Raw genomic sequence first — 17,481 nt, forward strand, 5'->3', positions numbered from 1 at the left:
GATACTATATGTACATTGTACAATTATCACTTGATGTTAATAGTGAAGGGCCCTGAGCAATAGCTTTGCCCCGGGCCCCTAAATTCCCAGGACCGGGCCTGTATGCAGATACAGATACCAGATCAAGTTTTAAGCCTGGAAACACATCAAATTATAAAGGCATTATTGCCACAGCTGGAGGAATTTGACTGAGAAAACAAAGTTAGCAAATGCCCTCTATCTCCCTCTCTGGGTAAGTCAAGCTGGCCATGTGTTACTTTTTAGTGTATAGTAAGTTTGCACGTGCACATGCACGTTCCATACGATGCCTGAATTATATGGTTGTATAACAATGTGTTACTTGATCATACAATGCCCGAAAATGCTAGTAGAGAATTGTTCTGTTTTTTTATTTCATACAAGGCAAGTATATCATTAGTCATGAGAGATACATGTCATGCAATAATTAAGTGGTTTTAATTGTCACGCTAAGGAGCTGACATGTGACATTTCTGTCTCAATTGGAGTCAACCTTACTATACACTTAGTAATTATGTAGACCTAGGATGTACAATGTTCCTATCGCCATGAAGCTCAACAACTTGCCTGAATCTTGGCACCAGAGCTGCTGCACCTCCAGGGCCGTCGGGAAACACCTGGATAACCTTTTGAAGTTGTGTGTGCCACGGACCATATTCAAGTGTATTATTTACCACCACATGGAAATTCAGAATTACGGGTCATATTCATGTGTCATATTCATGTAATGGTTTAACATCAAACACACATAAAGGATGAGTGGCTAATGTATAAGAATCTACAATCCTTTTAGAAAGAGAAACAAACAAAGACATTACTGCCAGATGGTCCAACAGTTGAAGATGCAACATGCCTGAACAAGAAAATCATGAGTTTTTCTGCAGTTACGGACTACATGGAAGATCAGGCTGGTTGAGGAGGTCGATGGCGGAGCTCGACAACAAATGACGTATATAAATCATTAAACCAAATTCAACGCAGCAGTTAAAGATTACTATTATATGCTGCTGAACAAACAAATGAATAGATCTCCACGAATCCACAGCCAAAAATATTAAAATTGCATTCAAAAGGTTGTACTGAATAAACTCTTCGATACATTCCCCCGAAAGGAAAATAACCTGATACATACCTGTTTGATACATCAGTGGCACACAGTTTTCCTTGTTCTACATTGATCACCCGACAACTATGCCTAAATTGTTTCCTCGAGCAGCCTGAAATCGTGAAGCACAAAAAGGAATATCATTACTAAACAACAGTATAAGATCCTAAAAAATATTCGCATGAACAAAATCGCGAGACATTATCACCAGCAGAATACAAATTCAATTTCTTGTTCACGGAGAAGTGAGAAAATCAATTTCAAGCAAATAATTGATTAGTGAAGAATTAAGGAAATGATTAACCCCACCCCTGACCGTTTCGTCCCTGCCCGCTCCCGCGAGCGGCAGGGCGAAACCCTAACTCGCGCGCCGCCGGGCCTCCCCTTCCCCTGTCCTCTCCCTCGCCGCCGCCAGAGGGCGCGCCGGGGCGAAGCCTCGGGGGCGTCGGCGGCGGCGGGGACTCTCTCCTCTCGCTCGGTTGCGGTGGCGCGGGCTGCGGCGGTCGGCGGGGGCGCGGCGCTGGTCGAGGGGCGCCGTGGCGTGGTCGTGCGGCGGCGGCGTGGCGGCTTCGTGTTCCGGCGTACCCGTCGCGGGGCGGGGCTCTCGGGATCCTCCCCGGCGGCTGGTGACGCGAGCGGACGCTCCTCCGGCGGAAGACGGCCTGGGGCAGCGCTGGGCGGGGCGACCCGACGAATTCGTGGAGGCGCGCGTGGCGGGTGGGCTCGGGCCGGGGCAGGGGCCTCTGGGCACTCCGAGCTCCGATCTACCCCCAGATCTGAGGGCCGCTGGCAGCCAGGGGGCTGCTGGCCGCCGATCTGGCTGGTGGAAACCCCCCTCGCCGCCTCTCGTCTCGGGTTCTTCGCGGCAGGGCCGTGCCTCCTTCTTCAATCTGAGGTGTGTGCGCTTGGACGCCGGGGCGGCGGCCCTGGAAGGTGGGAGCTTGTTGGTTGGCGGGCGTGCCAGAAGCTCGGGTGCTGGCCAGTGTCCACGGCCGTGAGGGCGGCGTGGCGCCGGCGAGCAGCGTGGTGCGGTGGTGGGTTGACCTGCTGGTTGGCCCAATCTGTAGATGGTGGAGGGATTTTGCCGAGGGGAAACCCTTGCCCGCTTGGGCCACGACGGCGACGTCCGCGGACGCCGTGACCTTCCTGAAGGCGTCGATTGGGGCTTCTCTCTATCCATCTACAGGCTCCGGGTGAAAACCCTAGATCCTCGGATCGGGCGGTGGCGGCACTCCGGTGTCGTTCTCTTCTTGAAGACATCGTCTTGGAGTCCACAACACGAGGCTCTCTGATGGTTGTGACGGTGGTGGTTCTCCGGCGATCATCGGCAAGGCTTGCTCCGTGCCCTCCCCTGGTCGAGCCTCCTTGGTGCTACCTCTCGGTCTGTGAGCAACGCGGGTCGGTCCCCGGTGGTGGTCGGCTTCCGGTGGCGCTTCTGCGACGAAGGAGTGTTGTTGAGGCGCGCGTGAAAAATGGCTCGCTCTCGGGTGAGCTCCGGCCCGACACTGTAGACTCCAGCTCTTCTTCGAGTCCTCGTAGGCGCTTTGGCTGAGCTTCTTGGTTGCGCTTCCGGTTGTAGCCTCTTCGGTAGTTCGTGTGGGTGTGTGGTGTCGTTTTGTAAGCTGGGTTCAGCACTATGTATCTTTCTCGCCGTTGTTGGCTTTGTTAATTCAAAGTCGGGCACTTCAGTGCCTTTTATCTAAAAAAAATTAACCCCACCCCTAGAGAGATTAAAATTGTGTTAGCTGCTGGTGTTGGCTATTTAATCCAGATACTTAGTGAGCCTAGCAATGTTTCGTACAGAAGGGACAATTAATCTAAAACACCTAGAGGAGCTAGGAGAGTCGGGAGACAAAGCAGGCTAATATAAACATGAACATGATTCACAAGAGACCGCCGATGCCATAATTTCTCTGTTCTTAATACAATTACAATCAGGAAGCTATTGGCTTACACTAATTTCTGCAAGTCACCTTCAATTCTGGTGTTGGATATGGTTTAATAAATACTGTTGGGTCTGGCTTTTCAGCCTCAAACGACATGGAGAGGATATGGTTTAAAAAATACTAGGAAGTGTGCGGCGCGGCGCACGCCGCGCCCATGCTGTCTACGGTGTGGGAGAAATATTTTGTTATCGATGGATTTTATTGTTTGAGGAGGAATGCTGATGGTGGTATGAGAGACATATTATAGATGAGTTTAAGAAAGAAGAGATTGCTTCTGGAAGATTTATTTATATCGTAGAGGATTTGATTTGCTTATAAAAGGTTCCCATGTGAGGTGAAGTTGCACGTAAGGTTCCCGTGTATTGCGGTCATGTCGTACATAGTAATGTAACCCCCATACTGTTGTTTATCATTGCTAGACTGTACCTAAAAAATTTATATTGCAAATTAAATTGCAAAAATATGATTAATTATAAAGAAAAAATGATAACTTTGAGTCTCTGAAAAAAATACTTCCTCCGTTCTTAAGAAGATGTTAAACATTTATCTAAATTCAGATGTATCTACATTAAAAGTGTCTAAGTATATTTAAATTTAGACAAACTTGCGACATCTTTTTACGGATATAGGTAGTACTTTTTTAGGTAAATAAATTACTCCTACTTTTTAAGAGTATAAAGGAATTACTTACATTTTCTTTAGCAAAGAAAAAAAATACTTGTGTAGAAATTAAGAGGCCACCGGAGGGCTCATGTTCACTAGTCGGCCCAAAAACGGTTACCTTATACAGTTTTATTGGTTCGGCATTATTGATGGGTGGGCCGTGTTGCACACTTTGGCCTGCAGTAATGTGTCGTACCACTATAGTATTTTTTCTATACGGCACAATGATTGACTGAAACACGCAGAGGGGAGTGAATAAGGAAAAAGAAAGAATAAGAAGTCAACTTGAGCAGAGAGTGAGAAGCCTGGAGGATAAGCCATAGCAGGAGGAAGTAGGAGGACGCTCTCCGCGTCGTTGCAAAATCCAACAATAATTGAAGTCAGGATGAGAGTGGAGGCAGGACGGAGTTGCAGAATCGGCGCACGGCCAGACCCAGGTGGAGTGGTGTACCTTGGGGCGGCTCTAGATGGTCGCGGGAGAAGGAGTGCGTGGCTGCGCCAGACGCAAGAGGAGCGCCGAGCGCGCTGATTGACCTCGTTCCGACAGGCCAACGGCATCCCTGCGCGGGTGCTGACCGCGAGTTGTCTTCCATCACCACCGTTGTGTGATGCAGCGGCAACTCTGCCCGCGGATCCGGAGGTAGGAGTGACGCTGCGGCTGGTGTGGCGCCGACGTGTAGGCACCGAGTTGTAGAGCCGAGCTGCTGGGGAGGGCGAGGTCGGCGACCGATACCTGGGAAGAGCGGGGGGAGTCGAGTATTGAGTGGGAGAAGTTCGATTTTGACGGTGTATGTGGTGGTGGAGATCTACCTTCGGCCAAGATTCGGCACATTGGCTGGTATGTTGCTCTTTTCCTCCCTAGCATACGTAAGTGGCTGGAGTTCACAGTTTCATTCTCGTTTTGAGTATCATGCCTTTCTGATCTCTGTGCTTATGTAAATATGCTGAAACAAAAATAGCAAGAAGTATCCCAAATTTAGTTGAGCGTGTGTTAAGATGTGGCTGTTGTGTAATTTGTCCTCTAATAATTTGGTTACATCAGCTGTGTGCTTCAAATCTAAGTGGATGAACAGAAGCCTCTCGCGTTTTCTTCACATTAATTTTGACATACTGTGTTTAGTCTGTATGCACTAAATCTTTTAGGAAAAAAACCTCATAATCTAAAGAACACAGACAAAAGGAGGTACTTTTCCAGTTTTCCTACAACTACATTAGCATTACTACACAAACGCTTTAAACAACAACGCAGACAGTTGATAAATTTAGTAACAGCTGCAGTAACCGAACCAAACCAACATGGTTTTATTTATTTAGAGAAAATGGAGCAGCATAAAAGAAGGATAGAACAACTGGATATTGTGTGGATTTCTATATCATATATAAACAATTAAACAGATAGATTATTGGTATATTTATAATTCGTTGTATGCAGTTTCTTTGTGAGTGAAGTAGATTCTGGTTGGAGTGCCTCGGCCTAGTAAGCACATGTGATTTTCATGGATATAACTTTTCATAAGAAAGGCAGCTTCTAGTTTTAGCAAACAGAGTCATATAGGAACAGAGTAGCATAACTGAGATGATTATACATGGATAGGTAGGTACCTAGTTTTACAGAATACTAAAAGAAAGGTACATAGGTTCACAATGTCATTGCATTCTTCTTCTTCTGATAATTGGGATTGATGGAACAAAAGTTACAAACGAAATTGCTTCTTCATTGGTTCTGCTTTTGCTTTTGTTGTCTTTGTCTGGGGCAGGCTGATCTAATGGAGTTTGCCATCTGATTGGGGAAAAGAACAGAGCTGTGTTACTATATTGCGATGATTCCTGTAATTTGTCCTGTAGGCGTATATTTGGAGTGCTTATGTGGCAAACGATGTTGTTTTTTGGAAGGGAATAGCTCCTTGTTTACTTTTTTTATCATGCACTGCACTGCGAAGGGTAGGCAGCTGAAAAGTTGATTATATAGGTGTGATCAGTTACACTCTTGTAGCACCACTAATTTTAGACAGTTACCTATTCTTAGTCGACTCAGTGGCTAGCTCCTGATTTTTCCTCTTCTTGGCTGGTGTTATAGAAGTGAGGGGTGGAAGCCGGACAGTGAGATCTGTTAGTCCTGCCGTCGGTGGCTGGAGCACGAGGCGCCACCGAAGCTCGAACCGCACCACCGCACGGGCTCAAGATGAAGCTGCGGGTAGTGCTGGAGCGGGAGAGCGCCGCCACGCTGGCTGGGCCTGGGAGAGCCTCTACGTGCTGTGGCGGGGGGCGCTGCTGATTTTGCCAGTGAGCTTGTGGATAAAGAAGAGCAAGGGGCAGCATATAGTTACATTGAATACAGAACCACGAAAGCTGAGTTGGGCCGATCTGCTATTAATTGGTATAACTCTCTTGCCTAAATTATTAAGAGCGTGTTTTCTTTGTTTGCGGTGTGTGTATTATCTTGTCCAACAGAGTTCTATGGTCCCTCGTTTCCTTTTTAAGGTTGTCTAAAGGAAAGTAGTGAGACAGACTATAACATCTATATTTATCAGTACATTGGTTCACAAATTTAAACAACATCTATGCTAACTAAAAAAAAAATCCAAGTATAGGTTTTTTTAGCACGAAAAGATGGAAACTTATCACAGTAGTTCAATACCTTGGTATAAATTTGTAGCAGTACATTTGCTAACACAATATTTCTTTCCTCCGTTTTTTTTTGTTGAGAGTATTTTTTAGCCAAGGACTAAATCCAAAAAAAATAATGATCAATTGCTCTGGAGATACTATGGTAAATGCAAAATTCAGAAGTTGTCCCGACGTATGCAACTTGAAAAGTATTGCTGGAAAATTTCTGTGATCAATATATGGAAGCTCGTAGTAGAGAAAATAACTTGCTGTAAATTGTTGCGGTGCTGCAGGTCTGGCTGGAAACCGGCAGCGTCCATCTCCAAGAGGGGCGCAGAGGGGAGGCGGTAGAGATTCTAGGGCAGGCTGTCGGTGCTTTGATGATGGAGGCTGATGCGGCGCCCGAACTTGCCGAGCATGTGGTACTTCCAGTCGGCGAACTCCTAGGTGATATTGTCATCATTGCGCTCGTCTCTGTCGTCCTCTCCAAGGTACAATGAAATACCTGCATGAATAAGGTTTTATATGTCTCAAGTCAAATAAATTACCTGAGCCTTCCAAACATCTTATTAAAATAAATTGAAATGCGCCTGAAATTTTGAGTCATGCTAAATATAACTTCTCTGTGTGTAAATCAGATAGACTGTATAGTATATAAGAATAGAAGGGAACCCAAAAGTAATACATGTCTAGGCTGGTCATTCGAGCAATGCCTAAGGCTAGAACATAGGTAAACATGGAATATCTTCATTATGTTCATATTTGACACGTAAAATAATATGAATGGCTAATTATATTAAACCTTGTAGAAACTGCTCAGCAAACACATCCGTAAATAAGAAACAGAAAATTTGTTTGAAATTAACACCTGTAATAAAGAACAAAATCCCATGCAGAAAATTGTTGTCTTATTTATATGATTAATTGTTTACTCAAGAAAGACCTAAACAGTCAATCACGTTGCAGATAGATAAATAGCTTTACTTCTTACCACTGTGCATACTTGCAGTTATACCGAAAACAAACTCAATCAAAGCGAAACCAGGCAATGAAAACTGTTAAAATATAGCCAACCCAAATCACTATGCATATCTGCAAAGCAGCATAATACCCAAAATCTAGGCGAGCAACAATGCAATGAAACACAGGTAAAAACATGCAGTACAAAGGCCTTATTCTAAAGCTAGAAAGCAAAAGAAATGATCATATAAGAAGAAAACACATCAATGCACATCGTGCCGGGGGGTGGGGAACATTAGAACATAGTTCAGAACATCTTATCATGCAACTATAACCTCTCAGTTTACATAGTGCAGTGTGCAACTGCCTATACTCATGTTTGTATGTATGTTTACACTGAACATAAGTTTCTTATTGCCTACTTGTTTGAACATAGATAAGTTGACATTAGGACCTGCTATTAGATTGCTGTTTTCACAAGAAAAAACACATGTCCTTCAGTTGCCTACTTGTCTGAACATAGATAATTTGACATTAGGACCAGCAATCTAAGATTGCTGTTTTCAGAAGAAAAAAACATGTCCTTCGCTGAGGTGCAAAACCTGGAAAGGTTGAGGCGACATATACCTCTACTGAAGAGGGCGCTGCCTGGCTGCGGTGGCTTAAAACTTCATGGCATCAAAATAGCGGTTAACGCAGCAAGCAGATTGAGTTAGCGTTACCGCTGTCACTCGCAGTGGTGGAAAACTCCATGCCGTGAAAATAACAGCCTGCAAGCTGACATGTGCCACCTCACCCCAGTAGTCCAATCAGTGCGAGCGATGGCGAGGAGCAACCCGCGGCAGTGGCCGAGTATGATTTTTCCAACAACCTAGAAATCATGGTGGCGTCGACAACCAAGAAATTAAAACAAACAAAGAACAAACAAAGAAGAGAAATTAAAACATCGCTAAAAAACCAAATGAACTAAAGATTACCATCACCTGATGCGGATGGAAGAACAACCGGGAAGAAGGACACCTCTCTAACCAGGCGAAGCAGGAAACAGAGAAGGTGGCGACGATGAGAATCTAGGCCGCGGCTAAGCGGCTGACCGGGAATCTCAGCCTCTCCAGCTTGGAGAGGCTAGAGCGGCTGGTGAGGGGACGAAGTAGCCGAGCACCGCTCACCGCTTCTTCAACAACATCATGGGAACCCTGGTCATCGTCTAGATAGTTTCCAGGCCACGTTGCCTGATGAAGATGGAAGAACATCCATGATGAGAACACATCACCGAACCAGACAAAGAAATCTGTGAAGAAAACAAAATGATGAGTTGGAGAAATTGGTGAAGGCATGTACTGGTACGATCAAGAACACACCTAAGAAAGAGAACCCGACCTTCCCTTACCTCCGGCCCAACCACCAATCCTTATCAGGGCAGGCAGATGCACAATTCGTTCTTTTTACTGCATAAACAAATCAGTGAGAAAAGAGGAAAAATATGTAGAGGCGTGAAATCATGAATATGCAGGCAGCAGCTGAATGCACCTTGGTCGCATGAAGATTAGCGGCACGGGCGTCCGGTCAAGTGAATGGTGGTCTCCTCTAGTCTTCGGCGGCGGCGAGGAGATGATCATACCGGCAGATGATGACATCAAGAAATTCCCGTAGCAGCGGCCATGGAGGGCCTTCTTCCTCGCCGACGGCTGCCACGCCACCGTACGTACCGACGAAGGAGATCGGCTATGGAGGGCGGCGAAGAGAGGTAGGAGAAGAAAGATGTGGGAGGCGGATATATCGCGGCGAGAGTTTGGGCGATGGGGAGAGGCGCTCCAGAATTTGGTCTCGTAGGCTCTCCGGTCAAAGCGGTGGGAGATGAGGCCCATAGGGTAGATATTTCTAGAGAAAGGAAGATCACGATCGTGTGACAGAACCGGCAAGACCGGACATCAGAGGTAAAATAGAGGAAAAAATAAACAGAAACCTAACATAACCGGATGCATCTGTGTAGAGCAACCGGAAGCCTCCCGGTAACCACCTATTGTATACACGGAGAAAAAGGTGGAGCAAAACCACCATCGCACATCTACATGCCCTGGTCGCTCCTCTACAGTGAAAAAAGCGAACGTGGCCTCAGTTGATTTGTTAAAATCTGTAACTAAACAGTACCCAAATCGCTCTCCTTGCAGCAAATGGAGTCAGCTTTTATATAGGTTATAATTGTTGGGTTTGGCTCTTCAGCCTCAAACTTTAAAAAAAAACTCAGCAGGTCAAACTTGGATATAGAGGCCAATAGCTACAGATTCAATGTTCAAAATAATAAGCTTAGCTAAACCAGCTCATCTGAAACGGAAACTCACCTCAGAAGATAGGACTGCGTCAAACCATTGATCATTTCAGGGACTATAAAAGTGGCTGAAGGCGGGTGTCAAAACTGGATACAACAACTATTCTTACATCAGCCCATCTGAATGCTTCAAAAATATTTTTAACATCTGTGTCAATGGACCGCCATGCCTAGAAAACATGAACACTAAGCTCCAACATAAATAAGTTGGTTTCAAAGTGTTTTGATTCCAGAGTATATCTCACCTTTTCAGCTGTACAGTACTGATAAAGTTCATCAAGGTATTTATCGTGTAAACATAGAAGAACTGACTTATAATTGCATCTAAAATGACAGCAAAATAATGTAAATTCCAGATTGTGAACAAATATGTATGGGGTTTATTAGGATATTGACTGATACAATTTTATGAACTATACAAGCCTAGTTTTCGTGTGCTACTTGGGCTAAAAAACAGGCAACCAATCAGCCATAGCCGAAATCTCGAGACTGTGGCACAATTAGTTCAAATACTTTCAGAAGCGAATGCTTTGGAATATTCCATTCTTGTAGCAGCCACCGCTTCGGATCCTGCTCCTCTGCAATTTCTGGCCCCATATTCAGGGTGTGCCATGGGGGAATATTTCCGCAAGCACAGAAAACTCTCCACAAGAGACCAAACAACAGGCCTTTTATGGCCCGTGGCCCGTCTGCGACGCGCAGATCGCCCCTTCCCACTGGCGCAGTGATGCATGAAATCGACCCAGGTTACCAAACGCGCCCCTACTATCCTTAGTTGTGAGGAACTTCTTAGTTATATAGGATTTGTTCTCTCGGCTCTACAAATATTTCTGTACAGGGCCCCCATTTTGTTGGTTTTCACTGGCCCCTAACATGTCAGGTCCGGCCCTGCCCTGATTCTCGATTCCAACGAAACGCAACAATCATCACTCACGTGTTCTTCCACTGACTTGTCTTCCTATGCTTCCAACAGTCATAGTCGATTCTCTGTGTGATACTAACTACAGTAGTGCTCAGTGTACAGATCTCACAAGGTACGGTGTTGGGGCAAGTCGTGAAGGAGAAGGGGGCGGACCTAGAGCTATGGGTGGCATACAGGCATAGCATCCGTACCCGTGCGGCCTTGCTGTCCGCACTCAGAGCAACGAACATGATAAGGTACATGAACAATTCAGAAACATTTTGGCCTAAATTTCTCATAAAAAGCATGGATGACTTAATGAGTAAACTTTAGAAAAAATACTGTATATAAATGTTAGTTTCTCATTATTTTTTCTTGCAACCCATTGCACATGTCATGTGACACTTGTTTGCAGAGTTTTAGTGAGATTTTCTCTCCAGTAGCTAGCTAGAGGGGTGGGACGTGGTTTTCGAGAAACGGAATAAAATGAAATTAGAATCATTCGCAGCTAGCGTTCAATGTTCTCTCATTGCATCAAAATCATCGAAACTAGGATGGTTCCGTCGAACTTTGCTTTAAAATGAGGTGAACTTCCCAGTATAAGCTAAAAAAAGGTGATCTGGTACACTGCTATTTGAGAGAATTATAAAGCTACTGGGCTAACTCCCAGGCTACATCGATGATTACACGAGAAACCCTACTTAATTATAGATAGTGCTAACTTATAAAGACGAAAATATTCTAGGCAACTCCTAGGAACTCTTTGATTGGATTTTGGAGTTGAGCCATGACGGCCTCCCAGCCAGCATGTGTGGGGTGGGCATCATCCCAGAAGAAGTACTGGCGGGGGTCCTCGCACAGGGAATAGAGGGGGTTGGAGTTCTTATCCTGCTGTCCACAGTAGCCCTTGTGGTCGGCGCTCTCGCAGCACGGTTTTCTGATGTGCTTGAACTGCTTGCCTTGAGCTGCAAAATTAACATAGTACCATAGAGCAAACAATTAAAATCCCAATCAATATGTTGTGACGAACTGACGATTCAGTCTCATGCTAGTAATATATAAGATGCTAGCTCGCGCATACCCAGGTCTTGGTTGCCGTGACCGATGATGTGATCGAAGGCGGAGCTCATGTCGACTATGAGGACACCTTTCTTGTTGCCCAGCTTCTGTTCTAGGAAGTAGTTGTGCTTGGAGGTGGCCTCGTTAGCCCATTCATCGCACGCTTTGTAGTTATCTTTCCTGCTGAAGGATGGCGTGCAGCCAAGAGGGTGCAGATTGTTCACCAAGATCTTCTTCACCCCAAGGTTTTGCAGCCGCTCCACGTTGGTGGCGATCTCAGTCGTTATGTTCCAGGCTAAATCGGTGACCTGAAACAACACTTTCTAAGTTACATACGAGCAGATATTTATAAAAATTGATGGCTACTCCTATTCTGTACTCACCTGCCAGGTGTTCATTATGAAGCGGAATTGCTTGTAGTCATTTCCGGAGCTGGCGAGGAGCGCGACAGAGTGGGTAACATGATTTTTCGAGATTATCCTGCTTTTGATCATGGTCTTGAAATTGTCGACCTGCTCGCGGAGGTTGATCCAAAATGATATCCGGAACACGCCGGTGGTAGAATAGGCGAAGTTCATACCGGTAGGGCCACAGGTTTGGCCATACGTGCTTTCAAACGGAGGAGGGGACAGCGAAAGCCCCATCATCTTCGCTGCAACATGTAGCCACGGTTAGTATGAACACGTACGTACACCAACAGACAAATAAGATGGAGATTATATCATCGGTACCGTACCGATGAAATCGGATTGAACCAAGTAGTCTGAGAAGCGGCCGGTGGCTTTCTCTTCATCAGTCGTTGCCTGGTCATTCGAGACACCGTAGGGAAAGAACCATTGGCGCGACGTCTCACCCAACTCAGGCGATCGTCGAAGGTTACCATTGTCGACGAACGAATCACCGAAGGCGTACAATGTTTGCGGCGCATGCCAGTTGTGCCGAGCAGACCCCATACGCGCACCTAGAGTTCATGCGAAACTTGGATGATGAGAACCAAGTAATCGCTATAACAAAAGAGAAACAATCTGGTGAACTCACGCACCACAAAGAACAAGGAGGAGCCCGACGCCCCAGAAGGCGGAGAGAAGCGCCTGCATCTTCATGCTGCTTGCTATGGCGGCGCGAGCACAATATATAAGTCAGATGGGTTTTGCGTCTCGATCGAGGTCTGTATTTAAGGGCGCGCGGGAGCATGATCCTAACAACTAGTACCCAGTTTTTCTCGGTAACGATCATATCCTATCCATGCAGTGGAGGATCCTATTCCGTAGGAGGATGGCACGCTAGCTAGCAGCGCGAATCCTATTCTCCGCTTAGTGCGGGCGCTATCTGCGGCTCCGCGTAGGTCGATCTCTTTACTTGGCCGGCCCAGTTCCTCGCGTTCTTTTCTCGTCACGAGGTAACAGCTTGTGTCGATCCTTTATACGGAGTACTACCGTTTCTCTTTTTCTGTTTCTGGCCACATATTCTCACCTGATTTTCTGGGTGCTGTTTTGCTAGTAGGTTTTTTATATTTAATCTGCTGTACCTGTTCATTTTTCGGATTTTTTTTTATTTTTTTTTACTTTTTTATATTTATATTTATATTTTCTCTTTCAGTTTTTTCATTATTTTCTATGATTTCAGATTATGAAACATGTTTACTTTTAAAACAAGTTCAGATTTCAAATTTTGAATTATAAATGTTCATTTTCTAAAGAGAAATATTTGATTTTTCAAAATGTTGGGTTTTCAAAATTGTTCTATTTTAAACTGTTTGATTTCATCAAAATTGGTCAGATTTTGGAAAATATTTTTAAAATGGAAAATATGTACAAATTAAAAATTTGAAAATATTCAAATCCGAACAAATTTTAAATATGAACAGATTTGAAACATTTTTTTGATCCGAACAAATTTTAGTTATAAACTATTTCAAAATATGAACAATTTTCAATTTAAAGATTTATGTCCAAACAATTTTTAAATATGAACAATTTTTTGATCCAAACAAATTTTAGTTATAAACTATTTCAAAATACGAACAATTTTCAATTTATTTTTTTATATCTGAACAAATTTCAATTATGAACAATTTTTGGAAAGTATTCAAGGGGGAAACCGTTCAAGGAGAAAACCATTCATAATTAATTTTCTTTTCATGTAATAGATCCGTTTAAGGTGCAAAATCCATTCTTTTTTGTTTTACAAATTTTTTTAAATAAGGAAACCATTCATGCTTGCTCGTTCATCTTTTTGAAAAAAAATTAACTTCAAAATTGTTCAACGTAGAAATATGTTCGTTTTTCAAAAACTTCTAAGGTGGGTATTCTTGGAAAAATGTTTGTTAGGATTTTTGTTCATCATGGTAATTTGTTCATGTAACCAACCTGTGAAAATCCCGTTCTTTTTTTCAAAAATGAAAAAGGTGGGAATGCGTTCATTTTCAAATTTATTCGTCCACATAAACCGTTCAAGGAGAAAACCGTTCATAGTTGAATTTCGTTCATGTATAGGATATGTTCAAGGTCGAAATCCGTTCTATTGTTTTTTACAAAATGTTTTTTAAAGAAGTAACCCGTTCATGCTTGGTATTTTTGTTCATCATGGAAAGCCGTTCGCGGAACCGTTGATGTTTTACAATTTGTTCATCGCGGAATTCCGTTCATTTTTTAAAAATTTGTTTAAATTACAAAACATTCAATGTGCAAATCCGTTCATTTTTCAAAAATATTCAAGGTGGGAATGCGTTCTTTTTTGAAATTTGTTCATACACAGAAACCATTCAAGGAGGAAACTATTCATAGTTGGATTTCTTTCATATATTCGATATGTTCAAGGTGGAAATCTGTTTCAATCTTTTTTGAACTTTGTTTTAAGTTGAAAACCGTTCAACGTGCAAATCTGTTTGATTTTCAAAAAGTGGGTATTCTTGGAAAAATGTTTTGAAGAACTAAACCATTCATGCTAGGATTTTTGTTCATCATGGTAATATGTTCATGTAACCAACCTTGAAAAATCCGTTATTTTTTATTCAAAAATGTTGAAGGTGGGAATGCGTTCATTCTCAAATTTGTTCGTACATCATGGAAACCGTTCATACTTGAATTTTGTTTCATGTATAGGATATGTTCAAGATGGAAATCCGTTCTATTGTTTTTTACAAAAAAAAAATGAAAGAAAGAAACCGTTCATACTTGGTATTTTTTGTTCATTATGGAAAGCCGTTCATGGAACCGTTGATGTTTTGCAATTTGTTCATCACGGAAATCCGTTCATTTTTTAAATAATTGTTTGAGTTGCAAACCATTCAATGTGGAAATCCGTTTTCATTTTTCAAAAATGTTCAAGGTGGCAATGCGTTCATTTTTAAATTTGTTCAGACGGAAACCGTTTATAGTTGAAATTCGTTCATCTAATAGATATGTTTAAGATGGAAATCTTTCCATCTTTTTGAAAATTGTTTCAATTTCAAAAAAGTTCAACGTGCTAATATTTTCGTTTTTCAAAAAATTCTAAGGTCGGCATTCTTGGAAAAATGTTTAAAGAACAAAACCGTTGATGTTTTTGCAATGCTAGGAATTTTTGTTCATCATGGAAATCTGTTCATGTAACGAACCTGGGAAAATCTGTTTTTTTTTTTCAAAATGTTCAAGGTGGGAATGTGTTAATTTGCAAATTTGTTCGTACACAAAAACCGTTCAAGGAGCAAAACCGTTCATAGTTGAATTTCTGTTAAGATGAACACCATCTTGGAAAAGTAAGTTACAACTTGTAAGTCATACATTCAAATCACTAGTTAGATTAAATGTAAAATTTCCGTTTGATTTTGAAGTAATTTCTACAAAGATGAACACCATCTTGGAAAAGTAAGTTACAACTTGTAAGTCATACTTTCTAAAGTGAAGCATTTGTTTTTATTTTTCATTAGAATTCTTCTATTATTCACAGAACAAATTCGGAAAGTGGAGCGTTCAAGAAAGGAAGAAGACTGCGAATTTTCTTTTCAGGACGAGTCAAACATGGTTCGTGTCTGTTTCTGCAAATACAGATTTTTTCGCCAACTCAGATGTAATTCGAATAGAAATAGCAGTGCTCCATGCGAAGTTTCACTTTCTCGAAGTTTCATCATGTATTGCAATTTGAAAGGTTGAATAACCTACAGCCCTAGTTCACGAGATGCCAAAAGTTCCTTCAAATTTACTTTTGAAACATGCGAATTTCCAAATTTGTTGCAGTTTCTGGTCGTCTAGTACCAATTTAAGGCTCGGAAAAACGTGGCTCAAAAAGAAAGATACAACGAACCGTACAATTCGTGCACGCGCACGAGAACGATGAACAGGCTGTTTCCCGTAACGACGAGCGCGTTAGTGGGCCGAGCCCATTAAGGAGTGTCTCCCGCACCGTCTGAGCGGAGGCAACGTAACGGTTCGCTTAAAGCGTTCTATAGGCGCGCCCAGCTAGCAGCCTCCAAACGCCAGGCCGTCCAACAGGCGGGCCACACGAGAACAGATACGGGCCGCTTCCACTCACGGCATCGGCCCGACGCAAAACAAACATGAAAAATAACCATTTGCATTGGGCACAGACATGCTTTTTTGATGGGCAGTGCTCATAATCCTCCGGAGGCTCCAGCGCCCCGAACCTCCGGATCCAGCAATCGACACGTGTCTCACAGGGCGACTAAACCACACGGAGACGTTCCGCTCTCCCGGAAAAAAAGGCCACAGAAAAGGGCACACATCATCCTCGCGTCCTCGCTCCAAGCCCTCCTCGGCGGGCGGTAGCTCGGCACCTGACCGGCATCCAACTCCGGTGACGCCGGCGTCCAGCTCCGGCGAGGTCAGCCTCCACGCCACCGCGTAGCAAACAACTCGCCCGGTTGCAGCACATTCTCCCTCTCATGGAAGCTCGTCTCCTGAGAAGCACTACCGCCCAACTTGCAGCATCCCGGCCGACTCCGGCGAGCAGCACCGCCGTACGTGTTGGTAGCACTGTCGTGTGCTCCGTCGCAGAATCGCCGAACGCCGCCAGCAGCACCCGCGACAGCCCTTTGCAGCTCCAGCGGTAGGTAGGCGCTCGGAGAAACGGCGACGCTCCTTGCAGCTCCACCGGCGGTGGCTTGCAGCTCCGGTTGTCGGCGCTTGAAGCATCGGCGTGTTTCTTTTGCAGCTCCGGTTGTCGGCGCTTGAAGCATCGGCGTGATTCTTTTGCAGCTCCGCCGGCGGCGGCTTGCAGCTCCGGTGGTAGGCGCTCGAAGCATCGGCGAGGTTCATTTGCAGCTCCGCTGGCGGCGGCTTGCAGCTCTGGTGGTAGGCGTTGGAAGCATCGGAGTGGTTCTTCTGCAGCTCCATCGCCGGATGCCTTGCGGCTCCCATTTTGACCAGTTGTGGAGGTCGGCGGCGGTTCCTCGGTCAGAGGGTGACGCGGTGGAGGTCGGCGGCGGCGCCCCGGTCTATGGGCGGCGAGGGTGAAAGTCGGCGGCGGAGCCCCGGTCACAGGAGTAGAAGATAACGATGGAGAATTAGAGGAGATAAGGACGTGCGGGACCCACCCACGATGTGCTGTTGGAAAGAAACCTGCAGCACGCACGTTACCCTGCCCCTCTGTCTCAAACAGGACGGACACGTGTCGCACGCCTGATCCGGAGGTCGCTAGCGCCCCGAGCCTTCGCCTGTTTTAAAGCATTTTCTCTCTTTGTCCGATTGCCAAAAATGCCGTGCCGACACGCCAGCCAAGCTGACACGTGGCGGTGCTGCCACTTGCGATAGGAAGGTGCCGCCCTCGCCGGCGGCGGCACGTTAGGCTATCCATAGTGCTAGTATCATAAGACTGCTCATAGTGTGGGTAACATAGGTGGTAACATCGCACAACCCAAAACATTTTGGTGACATGGCATAACAATAAATGAAGA

The 17,481-nt window shown here is 44.5% G+C and overlaps 1 protein-coding gene and 1 long non-coding RNA gene across 3 annotated transcripts; one reads left to right on the forward strand and one right to left on the reverse strand.

Annotated features, from left to right (window-relative positions):
* Nucleotides 1-3,987: 3,987 nt before the first annotated feature.
* On the forward strand, nt 3,988-15,770 carry LOC127300148 (uncharacterized). Of its 2 annotated transcripts, none has more exons than XR_007850947.2 (5): nt 3,988-4,570; nt 5,810-6,109; nt 6,633-6,830; nt 10,653-10,786; nt 15,519-15,770. It is a non-coding gene; the product is annotated as an uncharacterized lncRNA (long non-coding RNA). The 2 variants fall into 2 exon arrangements; XR_007850946.2 differs by having other exon boundaries at nt 3,990-4,570; nt 10,646-10,786.
* On the reverse strand, nt 11,085-12,721 carry LOC127300147 (GDSL esterase/lipase At5g03610). The gene is made up of 5 exons (XM_051330224.2): nt 12,631-12,721; nt 12,325-12,549; nt 11,972-12,240; nt 11,611-11,896; nt 11,085-11,494 (listed from the first exon to the last, which is right to left on the reverse strand). Exons 1-5 carry the CDS (start codon nt 12,689-12,691, stop codon nt 11,271-11,273), a joined length of 1,065 nt encoding a protein of 354 aa, XP_051186184.1. The 5' UTR covers nt 12,692-12,721; the 3' UTR covers nt 11,085-11,270.
* Nucleotides 15,771-17,481: the final 1,711 nt, after the last annotated feature.

Source organism: Lolium perenne, chromosome 5, assembly GCF_019359855.2.
Source record: "Lolium perenne isolate Kyuss_39 chromosome 5, Kyuss_2.0, whole genome shotgun sequence".
NCBI lineage: Eukaryota > Viridiplantae > Streptophyta > Magnoliopsida > Poales > Poaceae > Lolium > Lolium perenne.